Source organism: Mirounga leonina, unplaced genomic scaffold (assembly GCF_011800145.1).
Source record: "Mirounga leonina isolate KUSES-001 unplaced genomic scaffold, KU_Mleo_1.0 Mir_165, whole genome shotgun sequence".
NCBI classification, from domain to species: domain Eukaryota; kingdom Metazoa; phylum Chordata; class Mammalia; order Carnivora; family Phocidae; genus Mirounga; species Mirounga leonina.
In genome coordinates this window covers 40863927-40884426 of record NW_023270415.1, presented here as the reverse complement: position 1 = coordinate 40884426, position 20500 = coordinate 40863927, and the positions used below count along the sequence as shown (strand labels likewise).

Genomic DNA, 20500 nt, shown 5'->3' with positions numbered 1-20500 from the left:
GATCCTTAAATGGATCCTTGTACTCTCGCCTCCCCATCTTCCTGCCCCTGCAAAAAGAGGAGGGAGCATGAAGGTAGTTATTGGAATAAGAGGGCAAATTTGGAAATGAACAGTCTATCAGGTAATTCTATTACATTCATTTTAAATTTCTTTGGTGTGATACCAGGAAAAACCACCCTGTTCTTAGGAGCCACATAATAAAACATTTAGGAGTGAAGTGTCATACATCTACAACTTATTTTCTTTCTTTCTTTTTTTTTTTAAAGATTTATTTATTTATTTATTTGACAGAGAGAGAGAGAGAGACAGTGAGAGAGGGAACACAAGCAGGGGGAGTGGGAGAGGGAGAAGCAGGCTTCCTGCCGAGCAGGGAGCCCGATGCAGGGCTCGATCCCAGGACCCTGGGATCATGACCTGAGCCGAAGGCAGACGCTTAACGACCGAGCCACCCAGGTGCCCCTACAACTTATTTTCAAGTGGCTCAGAAAGAAAAAGCGCCTGTGTGTGTGCACACGTGTGTGTGTATGCATTTTACATGCACATGGAAAGATAAAGCAAATGCAGCAAAACATTAATGATTGGTTAACCTAGATGAAAGATATATATACAGTCATGGTCTCTATTTTTAACTTTTCTATAATTTTGAAATTTTCTTTTTTTTTTAAGATTTTAGGGGCGCCTGGGTGGCTCAGTTGGTTAAGCGACTGCCTTCGGCTCAGGTCATGATCCCAGGGTCCTGGGATCAAGTCCCACATCGGGCTCCCTGCTCTGTGGGGAGCCTGCTTCTCCCTCTCCCACTCCCCCTGCTGTGTTCCCTCTCTCGCTGTGTCTCTCTCTGTCAGATAAATAAATAAAATCTTTAAAAAAAAAAAAAAGATTTTATTTATTTGACACAGAGACAGAGAGCACAAGCAGGGGGAGGAGCAGGCAGAGGGAAAGGAGAAGCAGGCTCCCCGCTGAGCAGGGAGCCTGATGTGGGGCTCGATCCCAGGACTCTGGGATCATGACCTGAGCCGAAGGCAGATGCTTAACCGACTGAGCCACCCAGGTGCTCCTAATTTTGAAAATAAAAGTTGAGAAAAACATAAAACCAAGATGCTAGATCACTATTACTATCTTTGGGGAAAGTTAATGGGAAGACGCTGACTCATGTATACAGAAATTCTTTACTGATTGGCAAGTATAAATGCCTGTCATAAAATTATACAAAACTAATTATGTTCCAATTCTGTATTGTTCAAGAAAACATTTGATATGTCATGTTTTCCAATTAGGAAAAGTGTAAATTTTCAAGTTAATACAAGTAGTTTAGGTTAGCTGCCAATTACAGTATCAACATAAACTAATAAACATGCATTCTGGTTTATCAATCCATCTAGTCTCTTGCGGGTTTAATTATTTTGAACTGGTCCGTTAGGCCCTGACTGACCTCCAGGTACATTGCTAAAACTGAGTTCTTATACCTGCCAGACAGAGGACTGGGCCAAGATAGTCATACAATCTTAACTACATTTATTTTCATGTCTCACACGACTACACAGAACCTGTCTCAACACTCGTTATAAAATGACTTAAAATCAAGGTTTCTAAACTTGTCCTTAGGAAAGCATCAGTGTCCAAGACCGATATGTTTAAATGAAATGCATTAATTGAATCAGATTAAGAACAGAATTGCCTTTCTCTGCCCACCTTTTCTTAACAGAAGTCTGCAGAGAAGTCTGCAAACATTCGGATCTACTGCACAGTGGTGTGAAGAAGGGAGGATGTGGAGGTGGTATGGAAGAGAGCAGCATGGTTCAAAGACTGTTACACAGAGCTAACGAGTTAAGTGAGGATGAGACCCAGATATCTCACTACAGGAGAAGGTACTGAAAATCTGTCAAAAGGAAAGGTTAGAAGGAACACTGAGGAACTGCTTTAGAATTGAAAGCATTAGTATGAACTCATTTACTTCAATATATATATATATACACAAAATAATGAAATAGTTATAGATATGTATATGTATGTAAGTGTGTGTGTGTATATATATTCTAGCTACGTCTCCTAAAAGGGTATACTAAGTGTGGTAATCTTGGTTTCTAAATATTATCCTCCACAAATTCTTAGAGAAATGGCTGATTCCAGGAATGAGGTAGGAAAAGTACAAGATGAACCTGGAAATCTCCTTGTGCCAGAAAGGAAAGAAATCCTCAACAAATGATGGAGACATATCAAAAAGGTATAGGAGCCAACTTGAAGGGGCTTCAAAGGCTAAATCTAGGACAATTTGAAAAGCAAAACAAATAATGCATGTATTGGATTATAACCAACTGAATAAAATAGGAACCTACTAATCTATACTGACATTAATAAACAAATAAATACATAAATGGGAAGATTGGGAAATTCTTCCTTACAGTAGAAGGTTAATTAATAAATGGAGAAAGAACAATGTAAACATTTGGCAACCTCATAGTAGTGGTTGATAAAGGCAAGCATCACCAATGGAGACTAAAGCTTATTGTTACTTATTGTTAATGTTTGGTGAAGATGAAGCATAATCTAAAATTCTCCTCACAAAATACTAATCAATTCCAAAGGGAAAAATGGTACCCTTATAGCATACATGGTGACTTCATAGCAGGTGATCAAAGTTAACATCACCAGTGATAGGACATATGAATGTTGCATGCCTTCTGTTATGGTACAACACAACTGAGAAAAGCAAGACATCTTTTTTGTGGTTTCCTGCCAAGCATGTCCTGATTATGAGGAAAAACTGGATGGACCCAGTCAAGGGTCATCCTATAGACTGTAAGGCCTATAACCTTCAAAGCTGTTGAGTTCATGAAAGGCAGGAAAAGACTAAGGACCTGTTCCAGATCAGAGATTGAAAGAGACGGGAGCTCTATATGACTGATCTGACACCAAAGAGGAAAAAAAAAAATTTATTGGTACTTTTGGCAGAATTATTTTAAAAAGGAAAAAAGAAGAAAAAATAAAAATAAAGGCCTGCAAGTTTGACAATGATATACAGGAGGTCATTATAACCTGAGACTGGGGAAGAACACTCCAGAAGACATCCATCTTATTGCTAAGGAGCTAATTTTGGGGTGATCTCAGAGCTCCGTATCTATACCCCTATCTTAGTATTTATTTTGTTGTTTTGCAAATATTTGGTACTTGCCTATCACACCAGTAAGACAATACTGGAGAAGAGGAATTTTTGCTTTATTCGTCAAGAATAATGGTTGTCCTCCAATTCCTCCTAATCACTCCCACTGATCTAAGGATGATAATGAGCAACCAGATCCTAGCCTGTCCACCCCAAGCTCTGCTGGCATACTGGGTATTTTCAATGCTCATTAACCAACTTCTAGTTAGTCATCTAACTCCTATTCCCTTGGACTCATGATCTCTTCAGTTCCAATTCACCCACTTTCTTCCCATTTTACATAGCAGACATTGTCAGACCAGCATCTGTTACAAAGGCTCTAACCCTAGGCCTCCATGCTCTCAACTACAAAATAAGGAACCTGGCCAGATACAAATAACCCTTGTTTCTCCAGTGATTACCATGTACAGGCACTATGAGGTAAGTATTATTACTATGCCCAATGTACAGACAATAAAACTGAAGTTTAGAAATAGTAAATAAGCCCAAGGATATATAATTAATGACGGGCAAATCCAGGGTTCAAGTCAAGAGTCTCTGGGACTCTTAACACATTATGCTGCTTCTTTATAGGATCTATAAAAGAACTTTTCAGCTTAAACATTCGGAGATTATTGAAAAAGGATGAGCCAAGGTAGAGAAGAGAGTAACTCTACTTATAAATAATAATGCTGAGTTAAGGTTTCTCAGATTGATAATTTCTGTTTTAAAATGACTTACACAGAACTTTCTCATTTTAGTCCCAGACTAATGAGCAAAGGAAGTAATGCAACAAGAATGGAACAAAAAAACTGAAACATACTCACAAGATCGCCATAACGGGCAGATGAAATTACACGTGAAGGAAAATTCCCTGTGCTGCTGAAACATAATCCCCCTGTCTTCATAAATAAAAAAAATAAAAAATAAACAGTTTATGGAAAGGTATAAGCAACTTAATTTTAAAATATATACTTTATTAATTCGATTAGCCTTACTAAAATGTTTGGTGCTGAACATGTACAGGACCTGCTGGTATCGATGAATGTTGGTTCACATCGGTTACATCTGTCAACATCACAAAAAAATTTTTAAATGTCAATGAATTATGCTAGACCTAATTTCATCAAACATTTGTCTTCCTAAATGCTGAATTAGAATAGATTCATTCAGCTAAGTAATTACTTGTAGTAAGGTAAACAAATTAAAAATATTAACACTGATTTGATTAGTTTTATACCACTCCTATTACAAAGCAAGGTATAAATAAATAAATAAAATTAACCAATAATAGGAGAGCATTCTTTTGAAACTACATGGAGGGTGTAGCATAAATAATACTGAATAGCAGAGATTGTTAAGTCACTCAATTAAGAGCCCAAAAACCTCATATAAATGAAACCCAATCTGTTTTCATATGTAGTTATATTAAATCTACTTTCCTTATTTTGCTGTCACAAAGCAAAAAGGAAACATATGCTGAAAAAGATATGTGTATCTACCCCTTCATCAAACCTACAACAAACACTTTTAAAGTCTATTCATTATCCTTATTTATTTTAGGAAAACACAGTTTTCATTAATGTATGATATACAGAAAGGAAGAGCATCCACCAGAGTAGTGGGAACACTGAAGGGTTTGTTGTATTCATTACTTGTAAGACAGAGCAGGTAGGAGGGGATGGGGCATGGCACAGAACTAGGCTCGAGGCAGTACTGGAAGGGAAGGCTTGGGGCTCAGCCCAGTAGTCAATATTTGGACACTACAACCCACATCAGCCTAAGAGAAATAGTGATCCAATACTAAGTATCCCCAGGAGAAGCTACTCAAGTATTTTCTATTTTAAACTTGGGAACTGAAGAGACAACTCTGCTTAGAGGGAAGTCATCATGTAGCCCTCAAAAAAAAAATGTGAAGAAGTTGAAATAGGGATACTTCGTTTGAATTAGAGAGAGGCAGGGGTGGAGGTGTGTGTGTGTGTGTGTGCGCGCGCGCGCTTGTATGTGCTGTGCATATGCACACATGAAGGGAAAACAGGAAGTGACAGAGAATAGGGCTATACATCAGGGTTCTTGGGTTACTATAATTATCATTTACTTATTAATATGTTTTTTATATAACTTTATTATAAAGCAGAGTTCCTGGCACATAGTAAGTATGCTGTGAATAGAAGTTAATATTTATATGCTATATATATTATAGATTATGTACAAATTACATAATAACAAACAAAAACAGCTACCTTTTACTGAGCATTTACTCTAAAGCACTATGCTAAGAATTCGCATATCCATTTCTGAGCTGTGAAAAAAGCCTATGAAGTGGGTGGTATATCTCCATTCTAAAGACAAGAAGACTGACTTACTAAGCTTGCCAAGGTCAAACAACTGATAAGAGACTGAGACAAACTTTGACCTCTAATCAGTCTCATTCTCTGGGCTTCAGCTTCTTTATGTTAATGTCTACTTCTATCCTTTGGGTTACTGTGACGAAAAGTGGTATCATAGCAAGTATTTTAAAAAAGGTACAGATTCCATATAAATGTAAGATGATATTTAAAAAGTCACCACCCAGCACATGGCTTACCTGTTTCCTAAAGCATTTGCTACCGTAAAAGAGTTTTCATTTTCATCACAGAGCTTACAAGTTGCTTGAGACAACAATGTTCCATTAACAGCTCTTTCCACTAAACGATTCAGAAACAAAATTGTAACTCAAAGTCAGCATATAAGCTTCTGTATATTTTGTAAAGCCCACTCAATAGTTATTATTCTAATAATTCTCAAAATACCTGATTTGCAGAAGAGGCATGTCAAACACCACCAAAACAAAGTATAGAAAAGTGAAGACTTCCTCACTCCCACATAAAAAAATACAAAACTAATTTTCCAAATCATAATAATAAATTAGTATTTTTTCAAGTTGTTGTTTTTGTTTTTTTACTTCTTACCTGTATGTTCCTGTTATAGTGGGTATGCAGAAACAATTTCATAGACAGCTGACATGTTTCTACAATTTACAGGGTTTTTGGTAGCACCTACTAAAATTTTAAATTCACATACCCTTCAACACTACAATTTCATTTTTAGATACCTAACCTACAGAAACACTTGTACATGTGTATAAGGATATTTACTGAAGCATTACTTGTTAGAAAATCTAAATATTTATAATAGCAAAATGATGGTATATTCAACCCATGAAATACTATGGAGTAGATTAAAAAAAATGAGGTAATCTAATAGATCATACTGGTAATTGAAAAAAGTATGCTGTAGAACAATATTTTTGGTATGAAATATTTATATATATATATTTATATAAAAATACCAGTTATATTTCCTGTGGCTATAATGTATATTTTAAAAAACAGGAAAAAAAAGGTTCTAGAAGGAAACAGACATGCAAACATGTATGTGCATACACATCAAAATGATAACAATTACTTTGGGGCTAAGAGAATTAACAGAGAACCAGCATTGGGAAAATGGGTAAAGGACCATTAGTCCCAATCATAATGTTATCAATAATGTTTTACCCATAACGTTTTAAGTTTTTACAAGGTGGTAAAAAGGATTTTAACCAAAGTAAGGGTGAATGACTTGTTTCTCCTACAGTCATCCCCATCTCAGTAAATGGAAACTCCATTGGACCATTTACTCAGGCCCCAGTCCTTAGAGCCTCCTCATTTCTTTTCACACTGCACATTAAAAACAATAAAATTAAAATTAAAAAATAAATCTGCAAACCTTGTTAGCTCTTTTTTCAAAATACATCCAGAAACTGAATTATTCTCTCTACCTTCACAACTCTACCCCAGGCCAATGGCCATCATCTATCACCTGGACTTTTAACGACAGCTTCCTAATTGGAACCCTGGTTCTATTCTCCAGGCAGAAGCTAGAGTGAGACTTTTCAAAACCAAGTGTGATCATTTCAATCCCCTGAAAACCTTCCAATGGCCTTCCATTTCATTTGGGGTCATTTCTAAGGTCACCATTACAGCCTAAAAGGCCTTACATGATCTGCACACAATCTCCCCAACTTTCCAGACCCATCTGCTTCTTTCCAGACCCTTGCTTGCTTCAGCCACATTAGTGTATTTGCTGCTCCTTGAACATGCCCGATTCTTTCCCATCTCAGGATCTTTCTTACTTGCTATTCCTTCTGCCTAGCATGAGTCCCCTAGTCATCTACATGGCTTTGTCCCTCACTTCCTTCAAATCTTTGCTCAGATGTCACCTTTCCAAAGAGGTCTTCCATGATCATCCATGTAAAATAACACCTGCTCTCTCTTCCTTGCCCTGCCTTATTTGTCTTCATAGCACTTACCACCACCTGGCATATACTATTCATTTGCTTATTGTCTTCCTCTTGCCACTAGAACCTAAGTTTGATTCACTGCTGAATCCTAGCACCTGGCAGGTAGTGCTCTAAATAAACATTTTTTTATTTGAAAAACTTAAAATTGGAAGGTTTCACATAAAAATTGTGTATTTTTAGCATCTTTTAAAAAACAGGAAAGTCTGATTTCATGGAACCCATGTTCTTACATAATGACGACAATCTGCTGCTACTGAATTGGGGCTAGCTACTGCCTTTTAGCTTCACTGTCCATCTGTTAAGTGAAGTTTTAAAATTTTATTTTAACATTTATTTTAATTTTGTCAACAAATATTTATGAATAAATAAATATGACAACATACAAATATTTTCAAGAATGTATAGAGACATATAAGTTCTAAAAGTATTCTTGGAAAAACACAAAAGAAAATAATGACTACATTAGAGGACTAGGAATGAGAGTGAACACAGAAGGGAAAGCACTTAGTTTTTATATTTTTCTATACTATCTAAATTTCTAGCCATATACACACACTACTTTCATTTTAAAAAGTAAAATTTTGAAGTTGAAAAATCTACGCCTTTTTAAGCAGTAAATCTACATGTGTTCTTATGGTACTCTCTCCAAAATACACTGCAAATAAACACATTAAAAACCTTGGAAAGGATAGAGAAAAAATAATTAATTACCTTAGGGTAACTTCTGGGAAATGGAAAAGGTGGGAAGTGTGGACTTTCATTTCTCATTTTATAGCCTCATGATTTGATATTTTTAATGATATGTACTTATAGCATTAATTATTTTTAAAAAATTATTTACCTGAGTATCTGAGCATTTTCTTCTTATGTCAGAAATGGGAAGAGTCGAAAGAAGTATAAGAAGTAAGAAGTACCCTCTGTCTATTCTTCCACTCCCCTCAGCCCCTCTTGCAATCCACAGAACAAATGGACAGCAAAGTTCAAGATGGCTCTGAGGAGCTCACACCATGGAAAATTTTAAGTATGTAATATAGCCTCTAAAATAGTGAAATACTGTTTTCACAGCAGTCACCCAACTATAAGGGGTCACTAGGTGTCAGAGCCACTGTCTGGCCCCCCTGGCATCTAGCCTCCATCCTCAGCAACTCATTAAAACTGCAACTTCTGCACCAGTGACCTCTGACTGTCAAAAGTCATTTCAGAACTCAGTCCATACTGACTTTCCCACAGCATTTGAATCTATGAACATCATCGCCTTCATCCCCACTTAGAAATCCCAAAGGCATTTTTGACTTCCTTTTTCCTCATCCCCATATTCCTTCATTCACCTAAGTTTATTATCATCCTTTTAACATTTCTGGCATCTACTCCTTTGAGTATAATGTGTTCTAACTCTGGTTTAGGTCCTTGTCGCTGCCTGTCTACAGTACCACCACAGCCTCCTCACAGCTCTATTTCTGGTCCCCACTCTAAATGTCAACTTCATGAGGGCAGGGGCTGCATTCCTGTTCACTGTCTTCTTTTCACTCCTTTACCCTTCATGCCCCTGGACAATGGCCAGCACACAGCAGGAGCTCAACAAAACCCCTATGCCTATGGAACACCCTATCATTCAAGGCCTTCTACAATCTGGACCAATGCACCTTTAAACTCAGCAAACTGGGGGCACCTGGGTGGCTCAGTCGTTAAGTGTCTGCCTTTAGGCTCAGGTCATGGTCCCAGGAGCCCCGCATCAGGCTCCCTACTCGGCGGGGAGCCTGCTCCTCCCTCTCCCACTCGCCCTGCTTGTGTTTCCTCTCTCACTGTCTCTCTGTCAAGTAAATAAATAAGATCTTAAAAAAAACAACAACTCAGCAAACTGTTATTCCCATAATCCCTTTATATTCAATCTAGATGTTTATATTTGTAACAATATGTTTATATTTATAACAATATGTTTATAACAATACTCTTGCTCACACTCTTCCTTCTGCCTGGAATGTTCTCTTTCTTGTTACCTTTTGAAATCCCATTAATCCTTCAAGGTCCCACTATTACACTGCCTCTTCATGCCAACTTTCCCAAACAACCCTGGCTGAAGTGAGTTCTTCCTTACATTTATTGTCTAGAATGCTCATTTCATGATTTAATATATGTGCCCCTATGAAAATATTTTGTTGCTATCTTGCTCTGCAAATCACTCTTCCATATGCATATCCTGCCTTCTAACTAGATTTTAAATAAATTGATGGCAGGGATTTTTATTTCTTTTAAAAATTAATTTTTGAATAAATAATATATAAATAGAATATAAAAATAAAAGGCACAGAAGAATTTAAAGTGAAAATGAAGTCTCTTTCCCACTTTTTTACCCCAGATACCCAGTTCTCCACCCTGGAGGTGACACTGTTAGTTTCTTGTAAATTCTTCCAGAAATAGGCTGTGCATAAGCACATATGAATTTAGAGTTTTTAGAAAGCATAAATGGTAGTTCACCAAATACAGAAAATAGTACCAATAAACAGCAGGTACTCAAATAAATATGTGTGGGTGAATAAATATAAACTTTTCTATAGCTAGTTTTTTTATTTAATGTATCTTGGATTTGTTTCTATAGCAATACTTAGAGAACTACATTATTTCTCTATATAATAATCGATATTTTTCTGCACCCTACACCCTTGCATGGATGTACAACAGTTTATTTGACTAATACCTCTTAACAGACTTTGACATTGTGTACGATATTTTGTCTTAGGACTAATGTTGCAATAAGAAGCCATGCATATACTTCTTGAGACATATATTTCCCTGCACTAGAACAGGAAATTCCTAGATAAGGGCTACCTGGGTGATGATCTGCATTTGATAAATACTGTCAAGTTGCTCTCCATAGAGACTGCACCAATTTATAATTCCCCAATAATATATGAATAACTACTTTCCTATCCTTGCAAACACATTATCAAAGTTCAAAAGGTTGATAATAGGGGTGCCTGGGTGGCTCAGTCGGTTAAGCTTCTGCCTTCAGCTCAGGTCATGATCCCAGGGTCCTGGGATCGAGCCCTGAGTCAGGCTCCCTGATCAGCAGGGAAGCTGCTTCTCCCTCTCCCTCTGCCGCTTCCCCTACTTGTGCTCTCTTGTACTTTCTCTCTGTGTCAAATAAATAAGTAAAATCTTAAAAAAAAAAAAGGTTGATAATAAAATCTGGTAGGTTTAAAAATAAAATTTTAGGGGCACCTGGGTGGCTCAGTCATTAAGCCGTCTGCCTTCGGCTCAGGTCATGATCCCAGGGTCCTGGGATTGAGTCCCGCATCAGGCTCCCTGCTTGCCAGGAAGCCTGCTTCTCCCTCTCCCACTCCCCCTGCTTGTGTTCCTGCTCTCACTGTCTCTCTCTCTGTCAAGTAAATAAAATCTTTAAAAAATAAGAATAAAAAAATTAAAATAAAAAAATTAAAATAAAATTTTAATTAATATTATTCTTACACTGAGTAAGGTTGAACTTGTTTCTCATGTTTAACATTTTTTTTCTTTGTGAAGTTTATTCATGATTTTTGGCCATTTTTTAAATTCAGCTTTTCCTCTTGCTCTTATTTATTTATAGAAGTTTTATATATATTGCAGAACTTAGACCTCTGTTGATTGTATGCATTATAAATTTTTCTCTAGCTTGTAGGTTTTTTTCCTAGTATTGTTTATGATTTTTTTACGTGATATTTTAGAATTTGTATTTAATCAGTTTTACCAATGTTTCCTTCTGTAGGTTCTGGGTTTCTCCTCACACTTAGGCCTATTCTATCCCAAGACTAAAAAATTTTTTCCTATTTTTTTTATGGTCTTTTATAGAATCATATTTAGTATTTATTTGATTGACCTGAAATTTATTTTTCTTTAAGAAATACGTTAGAAACCCAACTTAGTATTTTCCAAATTTCCCCAACACCATCTACTAATCAGTCTTTTCTCCACTGACATGAAATGCCACTTTTATCACATATCACATTCCAATTGATTGGATCTATTTTGATTCTCTACTTTAAGTTCCATCCATCAGTATGTGTAATCTATATGCCAGCCATACATGTTATTACAGAGGCTATAAAATGTGCATAATACCTGATAGGGTTGTTTCCTCTCTCCTTTTTCATAATTTTCTTGGTTTTTCACATTTTTTTCAGATAAACTTTAGAATTAGTTGTGTAGTTTCTAAAATAGACAAACAGTATCCTAGTAGAATTTATTAGGGTTACATTAAATGTATAGACTGGTATTGGGAGAGCGGACATCTTTATAATATTTAATTTTTCCCCTCCAAGAACATGGTATGTATTTCACTTATTAAAGCCTACTTTTGTATCCTGCAGGAGCATCTAAGGTTTCTTCAATTGATTTATCTTATACATTTCTTCTCAAGTTTATGCCTCGGCATTTTTTTCTTTTTGTTGCTACTGTAGATGAGATCTTTTCTTCATTCATTCTAAAGAACTCTTGTTTAGATAGAAGGCTACTAATTTTTGGAAAATAATTTTATATCCAAAACCTTTATTGTTTATAATTTTTAGTAATTCCCCTGGGTTTTCTAAACATATAATCAAATCATTAAAAATTAATTTTTAATGATTTCTACCTCCTTTTTAATTACTCTACCACCTATTTCTTTCACTTACCTAAGTGCACAATTTACATCTTTATCTGGGTCCTGACATTAATAGAAATGCTTATCATTTCTCTCTATTAAGCATCATTTTGGCTTTTGAGTTGAAACATATATACTTTATGTTATTTTAAGGAAGTATCAATCTAATCATACATTATAAAGAATTTTTTTAATTTTTTAAATTTTTTTAATGATTTTATTTATTTGTCAGAGAGAGCACAAGCAGGGGGAGCGGTAGGCAGAGGGAGAAGCAGGTCCCTACTGAGCAAGGAGCCCGATGTGGGACTTGATCCCTGGACCCCAGCGAACATGACCTGAGCCAAAAGCGGACACTTAACTGACTGAGCCACACAGGCGTCCTGAGAATTTTTTTTTTTTTTATTAGGTAGGGCTTTTTATTCTCTTCCCATTGCCTGCTATTGTCTTAAACATCATTAAATTTTGGACAAAAAAATAATACTGTTCACCTAGCTATTTCAATTAATGTCCTATCAAAAACAGCATTAAGTGAAGATTCATTACTACTTTTTCATGAAGAATTTACTTCTTACCTAAAATATGGCCAGTGGGACAGTGGCATTTTCCTTCTGCAGTTAAACCACCAGGGCAAGAAATGCAATTCCAGCCATCTTCAGTAACACCTTTCTAAATTAAAATAAAACAAAATAAAATTTCTCCTTCTTAATTGGTGATATAAATCCAAAAAGCCACAATAGTATATAATTTGTAGTCTATATTCAAATACATCATGCATATATGCGACACATAAAAATTTCCTAGGTAGCCAAACAGTGCTTACATTCCAAAATTAAGTTACACATTATCACTATGTACTGACTACTGTTAACTGTTAACTCTGGGCAACAGTTCTTCATGATTTTCAGTTCAAATGAGTCCTTACTTTCAAAGTAATACTGACATTGTTTTTCCATTTACAAAGATAAAACACAACAAAATTCAACAGTATTTAATCAACAGATAGCCAATTAATAGTTTGGTTTTACCTGTTCTAACATATTCTAATTTTTATAATTCAAATACATTAGCTTTTAAAAATCAAGCTATGATTCAAAATGGGTGAATTTCATGGTATATGAATAATATGTAAATAAAGTTGTTAAAGTTAAATTATAAAGATACTTCTTTCTTTCCATTGTTTGTATTAATAAAGGTTTTTGATAAAATATGACATCATTCAAAATTGGGCTTATTTTATTATACGGTTTTTCCTAAACCTGGGGCAAAAACAAATATGGATGCAACCAAAATGAACAGAGAGCAAATAATAATAACAAAACAATAAGAAATCATTGTTAATTTTGGTTGAAAAGACTGGATATACCAAGAAATGCTCCTATGTTTGGCAGTACATTATAGAGGACTATTTAAAAATTATGATTATTTTGTAATTTCACTGAAAAATAAATTTGCTTTACAGCCATTTCATATTAGCAGCTTTTTATCATTGCTAATTCAGCAATGGTCACTATTTCCAAAAATATAAAATAAGTATTAAAGTGATAATCAAACTTATAAGTTAAATCAAATTAGCCATAAATTAGGACAACTGGTAAATTAAACTATTAACTTAATAGTAATTAATTTAATAGTAATTTAAACTATTAAATTTCCAGATTCAATTTTTTTATCCAGATGAGAAGAAACATTACTATAAAAGAACTGCCTCACAAAGACTCCTAATTATTTTTTTTTTAAAGATTGTATTTATTTGACACAGAGCAAGAGAGCAAGCACAAGCAGGGGGAGAGGCAGACAGAGGGAGAAGCAGGCTTCCCGCAGACTCCAGGACCCCGGTATCATGACCTGAGCCGAAGGCAGACCTTAACCGACTGAGCCACCCAGGTGCCCCAAAGACTCCTAATTATTGAAAATGATTGGAAAATGTATTTCAATTAATTAGGAATCATTATATATAGTAACTAATTTACTAATTTTCCAAAAACTATGATATAATGACTAACAAAACAGCAACAGATATTATTTAACCTATTTAATGATGCAACTGGCATTTCATGAACTAATCACACCTTAGGTATCATTATGAACGTGAATTGTTATAAGACTGTTGACACAACAGGTCCAAGACACAGAACTCAATCTGTACCAGTCAAAATACACACACATCCCAACTTGCTCTTTATATGTATCATTCATATATTTTTTTAAAAAAATCACTGAGTTATTCTATGAGAAAATATAAAGACACAAATTTCACAGGTTCTTTTAAATTTCAGAGTTTAAAAACTAAAGCAATACATTTGTTTTTTCCAAGTTTGCATAAAATTTCACTGATCGCCCAAAATTTACTCTAGTAAAAACAAAATTAATTTAATAATTTTAAAGTTTGGGAACATATTCGAGTACAGCATTAAAACATAGTTTAAAAAATAAAGACATTTAAGGGGCGCCTGGGTGGCTCAGTTGGTTAAGCGGCTGGCTCTTGATTTCAGCGCAGGTCATGATTCAGGGTCCTGGGATTGAGCCCTGCATGGGGCCCCACACTTAGCAGGGAGTCTGCTCAAGGATTCTCTCTCCCTCTTCCTCTGCCCATCCCCTGATTCATGCTCTCTCTAAAATGAATAAATAAAATATTTAAAATAAAAGACATTCAATTTACTACCTTTTACAGTAAAATTATTTTAAAGTAAATACTTGATACCATGTTTTCTGGGCACTTTTTACAAATAAAATCGGGTCCTCCATTATTAGAGATCATCTGAAATCCTGGTAGACACATACATGAAGTTCCTAAAAAGAAAAGAGCCAATTTTGACCTTGGTAAATAAAATTCCAAGATAGGGAAACTTTCAATATTCTTAAGGTCTTGAAAAGCAGTATAGCTGTTAAAAGCAAATCCAGAAACATACTATGTGGGTTCTAATCTTAATTTTGCTATTTAGCTGTGTGACCTTGAGCAAGTTACTGAACTCTGTGCCTAGGGTTCAACTTCGGCAAAATGGGGACAATAACACTACTTACCTCATAGGGCTGGTATGAGTATTAAATTAGTTACTATATGGAAAGGTCTTAGAATATGTATGGTACACAGTAGGTATTGTGTTTACTACCACTTTAACTGCAAGCATAACTGAACTATTAAAGTACTGAACTTTAATTTTAATAGTCAAACTATTTATTAACTGCTACGAGAAATTTTAGTTCTATTTCATCCAAACAAACACATATATTCAATGATTTCAAATTTACTTTGCCAAAACAAAACCTTATTAGCAAAGTTACCTTGATTCAAATAAATCATGTTTTCCTCTGGACAGACAGTAGACTTTATAAGATAACCATTATTCAACTTGTTGGATAGGTAAGGACAACATTCTCTAAGGAGACATCAAGTGGAAACAGATCCCATAGGAATCTACATGGTGGAATGCATATGACATTTGGGTTCATAAGTATGAAGCTAACACCTTACACTTTAAGAGTCTTTCTCATGTACACTTTTAGAGTCTACACTAAATGTTTTCTCATTCATATTCCCTCACCTGGGGAGACTGACCAGTCTTATGTAATGATTTAAATGAGGATATATCAAATTTGAAGATGGCAGAAAATTAACATCATGGGTGACCAAATCAAGATTGAAAACATCCTACACTTTAGAATATGGAAAAAGTCTTGTTCTGAGCAGTTTCAGTGAGGAGAACTAGGGCCAAATGCTGGAAGTTTCAAGAAAAAAGAAATAAGCTTAATCTAAAGAGACTTCAAGGGCAATTAGTAATAGTCAATAATAAAAGGGGTAAGTCCTAAGGAAATCTATATTAAGGGCACACGATATAGTGGAAATACACAGGTAGAAACTGAGAGCAAAGAGACACCAGTTCTTCCAATCCACAATTTAGGTGACAAAGAAGATATTACAAATCAACTGGGCTTCCATTTCCTTATCTGTGAAATGAGAAGACTGGACCTGATCCTGGTTAAGTCCCTTCTAGCTCTAGGTTTCTGGGATTTGAGAAGCAAGATAAAGAGCTAACAAAGTTTATAAGCGTTCATTTGCATTCCCTCCCCAACCCGTCCTGTGACCTATTCCTCTACACTTCGTTACTTCTCTATTTCTTTTCTGTCTTTGGTAGGCGACTTTCCAGGTGCCTCCCGAAAGACCCCTCTGATGAGAAGCGGGGGCGGGGGGGGGGACTGGCGCGGCGAAATTCATTATTGGCGCTGGCTCACGGGGTAGCTTACTCTGGGTTCCCCAACCTCATTTGTGTGCAAGCTGCAATCCTCCAAGGAAACCCATCTCTCAGGCGTTGGCGGTTAACGTTCCTGAAGCATTTCTTCCCGCAGACGAAAAGGTGTTTCAGAGACGCCGGGGACTGAGCAGCAACAAGGCTGAAGTGTTAGAACTGTGGCTAGGGCCCACCCTGAACGGTCTCACCTCGGGCATCCCGCCTCTGGTTGGCTCCGCACGGGACACAGGACAGCGCGGAGATATCGAAGTACTGGTTTGGGCCGCACGACTCTGGCTGCAGGAATGGAAAGAAGGTCTGGGCGCGTGAGACTCGAGGGAGGACCAACAGGAGGAATACATTCACGGCCGCCGAGAATAACACAGACCAAGCCGCCATGGCCAGCCTGGCCCCACCGCCGCCCGTCACCATGGTGCAGACGCCGGCGGCCGCGCAGTCTCTGGCGCCCCATCAGCCGCTGCGGCGAATCTGCAGAGCCGATTGGACAACTCCGCCTGGGGTTCCGGAAGTGTCTGCAGTAGCTGCCTGGTTGCTAGGTGAGCAAGGTCGCGGGAAGCTGGCTGGTCTGGGAAAGGCTGGATCAGAGCGGCGAGCTAACCCTGTAGGCTGGCGGGCGCAACTGGCCATTTAAAATGTGTTTCAAACTCTGAGACAGCGACCCATTAACCGGGACATGCTATCAGTTTAGGAGGTCGGTAAATAGAATACCACTCTCCCAGTACAATCACCCAGCATAATTTTTAGCCACCTTATTCATCAGGAGTAGCTTGAAACAACTTTTGGCTTTCTCAGAAAAAAATTTTTGTAATAAAAATGATTTGGCACTATTGAGGAAAATACACACACCCACAATTCTTAATGCATGTGGAAAATGCATCTAAGTTAAGTTAGATTACTTTAACCATTAACCACCATCAGGCCTAGTATTTCTCATCTGGCCTTTCCCCAAGAGATCAGCATTCACTCAGTCACTAATATCTATGATATAGGACACAGGAGAAATATGTTCTGAAAACTCTTCCTTAAAGATGAATTCTAAAAAGTGTTTTTGAGTAATTATGCATTGTTGGAGTGTCTGGTTGGTAGTGAAAATGACTTAACCGAATAAGATTTAAAAAAAACCCCACAAAACACATGTGACTCTACAAATGTTAATGGAGACTCAGAAAGGGTATGGTCAGAATAGTTGAGATTTTTTTTTTTTAAGATTTTATTTATTTATTTGCGCGAGAGAGAATGAAAGACAGAGAGCATGAGAGGGAGGAGGGTCAGAGGGAGAAGCAGACTCCCCGCTGAGCAGGGAACCCGATGCGGGACTCGATCCCAGGACTCCAGGATCATGACCTGAGCCGAAGGCAGACGCTTAACCGACTGAGCCACCCAGGCGCCCAGAATAGTTGAGATTAACTGCAAAACCTTTGTATGGGTGATTTTTAATTCTAGTCTTCTTTAATTAAGTGCATACTGTTACATGCTCTGTGGAAGGGATTGGGGCAATAATATTTACTCATTGCCTACTGTGTAATTAAAGCAATAAGAGAGCTCCCATTCATGATGGTTTTCCTTGTGTCCCACACTGTGTGCTATACTAAGTTCTTGGCAGCATTAATCTTAATTCTTCATAATAACCCTTTGAGGGAATATTATCCCTTTTTGTATCCTTTAACAAAAAAAAAGAAGAAGAAGAAATTGAGGATCAAGAAAGTTACATTTTAGGAAGTAGTGGAACTAGAATTTATCTCCATCTGGCCAACTCCACAACCTGTTATCTTTTCGGTTTATTAAGTGGCTTCTTTGTGGAATAGAGAAAAATTTTGGCATTCTACATGGAGGACAAACCTATTGCCTTTAGTTAACAAGATGATACTGCCATTGTATACCACAGACAGTGGAACTATGGTTGTCTAAGACCTTTGGGCACTACACCTAGCAAAACTGATCCAAAGAGCTAAATAAAGAGCTTAGTTGTAGTGAAAGGATTCAAAATACACTTAGGTTTGCCATAACTGGAGATACTGTGGGTTCATCTGTATAAACTACTTACAAGGATAGCAGAAAGAATGTTAGCTAAAACTGTTAAGCATAAATTGGGACTGTATCATTAGGGATATTTTTGCTGCAAGTAAATAGATCAAGTAGTTTAAGCCAGTTCACAATGGTTAAAAACAAACATGAGAAGTTTGGAGATAGGTGGTCACTGGTCTTCATTCAATGATGTCAGGTAGTCATTGTTGCAGTTTTCTTGCCTTTCCCCTCTTATTTGCAGTGTGCATCCCTTACACCGGATATCAACATTCAAATTTAATACAGGAAGAACAAAATGAGCTGAACCAGAGATATTTCCACTGTTTCTTTAAAAAAATGGAAGCAAACGATTTCTCTGTGTCATGTATTATGCTAAACTTCTTACATTAATTATTTCAATCTTTTTAACAACCTTATGAATAGACAGTACACTTATCAGGCTTAAAGACATACCCAGTATCACCCAGCTAAAATGTGGGAGAATTATCCATAGAATTGGATGAGACTAAGAGAACATGGTTTACTGTCAGCTTATGAAGAAGTGTACCAAAAACCATGAGAGGATGTGTCCAAAGAGGATACAAATGCTTATTGAACACCTAGAATGAGATAGGTACTACATCCTGCCTTACCTACATTAACAAAACTTGGGCAAGAGAAGAAGGGAGAGACAGGAGAGGATGAATGGAAGAGCTGTTTAGGAGGAAGAACCATGAGAATGTTATGACTTGGACAAAGAAACAAAAGAGAAGAAACAAAAATAAGGATCACTCAGTTTCTGACTTGGGTGGCTAGGTGGATTGTGACATTATAGGAAGATAGGAAATGTCTGGGGAAGGATAAAAGCTTCTCACTGAATACAGAAAAAATTTAAAGGTAGAAATTAAAGTTATAGGAATTGGGGTGCCTGAGTAGCTCAGTTGGTTGAGTGTCTGTCTTTGGCTTGGGTCATGATCCCAGGGTTCTGGGATCAAGTCCCACGGCAGGCTCCCTGCACAGCAGGGAGTCGCTTCTCCCTTTCCCTCTGCTCTTCCCCCTGCCCCCTGCTCATTCTCTCTTTCTCTCAAATAAATGAATAAAATCTTCAAAAAAATAAAGTTATAGGAATTATCTGTTTGTTGGAGTTGGGACCATATAATAATTTAAATAATTGATATTATTGCTTGTTTTCGTGTGTCAGGCACTGCAATATCTCATTTAACAAAATTGGGACCATTATAATCATTTCTACTTTACAGATGAGAAAACCAAGACTTAGAAAGCAATATATGACTTACTAAGGTCATGCTCAGATCATGGTTCTAACTGGTAATTTGATACCAGAGCCCACACCTTTGACCCTGATTCTCTACTGCTGCTTTTGAATCCCTGGCTGTGCTTTCCTGGGCATGAATAAAGAAAAGGGAAAAGCAAATAAGCCCATGAGGGGGATTAATGAATTAAAATATTACAAAGAATGTGATGAAAAAAATGCAAAATGCGGAAATGGAAGTTGTGGTTAGAAAGGGGAATTAGTGGGGTGCCTGGGTGGCTCAGTCGTTGGGCGTCTGCCTTCGGCTCAGGTCATGGTCCCAGGGTCCTGGGATCGGGTCCCACATCAGGCTCCCTGCTCGGCGGGGAAGCCTGCTTCTCCCTCTCCCACTCCCCCTGCTTGTGTTCCTGCTCTCGCTCTCTCTCTCTCTCTGTCAAATAAATAAAATCTTTAAAAAAAAAAAAAGAAAAAGAAAGGGGAATTAGTGAAGTCAAGATCTTACAGTCAGGGCACTTAGTGTCATATGCCCTGCTCTCTTTCCCAGTTTTCAGACTCTTGGTGTTAGTCTAGTTCCTACTAGAACTGCTGCATCACATTCAATATGTTCTACACTGAACTTGGCTTCCATGATGGAACACTCTCCCAGTTTTTCTCCAGGTTATTCCTAGAATAAACTTTCTCATTCCTGCTCTTTGCCCTTTGTTGGCTCAGCTTCCTTTATCTAACTATTATATGGAGAATCCTTGAGGGCTCAGTCCTAGACTTTTTCTCTTCTCATACTTTGGTTTCCCTGTGGATGATGTCAACCATGTTCTTGACATCATTGACCACTGTTTGCAGATGACTCAAATATTTATATATATATATATATATATATATATATATATATATATATATATAT

At 37.0% G+C, this 20500-nt stretch overlaps 1 protein-coding gene and 1 long non-coding RNA gene across 3 annotated transcripts in view; one reads left to right on the top strand and one right to left on the bottom strand.

Annotated features, from left to right (window-relative positions):
• LOC118015022 overlaps nucleotides 1-4071 on the top strand; it is a 54157-nt gene extending 50086 nt beyond the window's left edge. For both annotated transcript variants that reach the window (XR_004680505.1, XR_004680504.1), the window contains 2 exons: nucleotides 1703-1865; nucleotides 3898-4071. This is a non-coding gene — a long non-coding RNA (uncharacterized LOC118015022). The remainder of the gene's footprint in view (nucleotides 1-1702; nucleotides 1866-3897) is intronic.
• TMEM67 (transmembrane protein 67) overlaps nucleotides 1-16759 on the bottom strand; it is a 52080-nt gene extending 35321 nt beyond the window's left edge. Inside the window, exons 1-6 of the mRNA XM_035011528.1 lie at nucleotides 16511-16759; nucleotides 14777-14865; nucleotides 12648-12741; nucleotides 5724-5823; nucleotides 4135-4204; nucleotides 3964-4038 (exon numbers count right to left, since the gene is read on the bottom strand). Coding sequence (XP_034867419.1) covers nucleotides 3964-4038; nucleotides 4135-4204; nucleotides 5724-5823; nucleotides 12648-12741; nucleotides 14777-14865; nucleotides 16511-16733 — 651 coding nt within the window. The 5' untranslated portion in view covers nucleotides 16734-16759. The remainder of the gene's footprint in view (nucleotides 1-3963; nucleotides 4039-4134; nucleotides 4205-5723; nucleotides 5824-12647; nucleotides 12742-14776; nucleotides 14866-16510) is intronic.
• Nucleotides 16760-20500: the final 3741 nt, after the last annotated feature.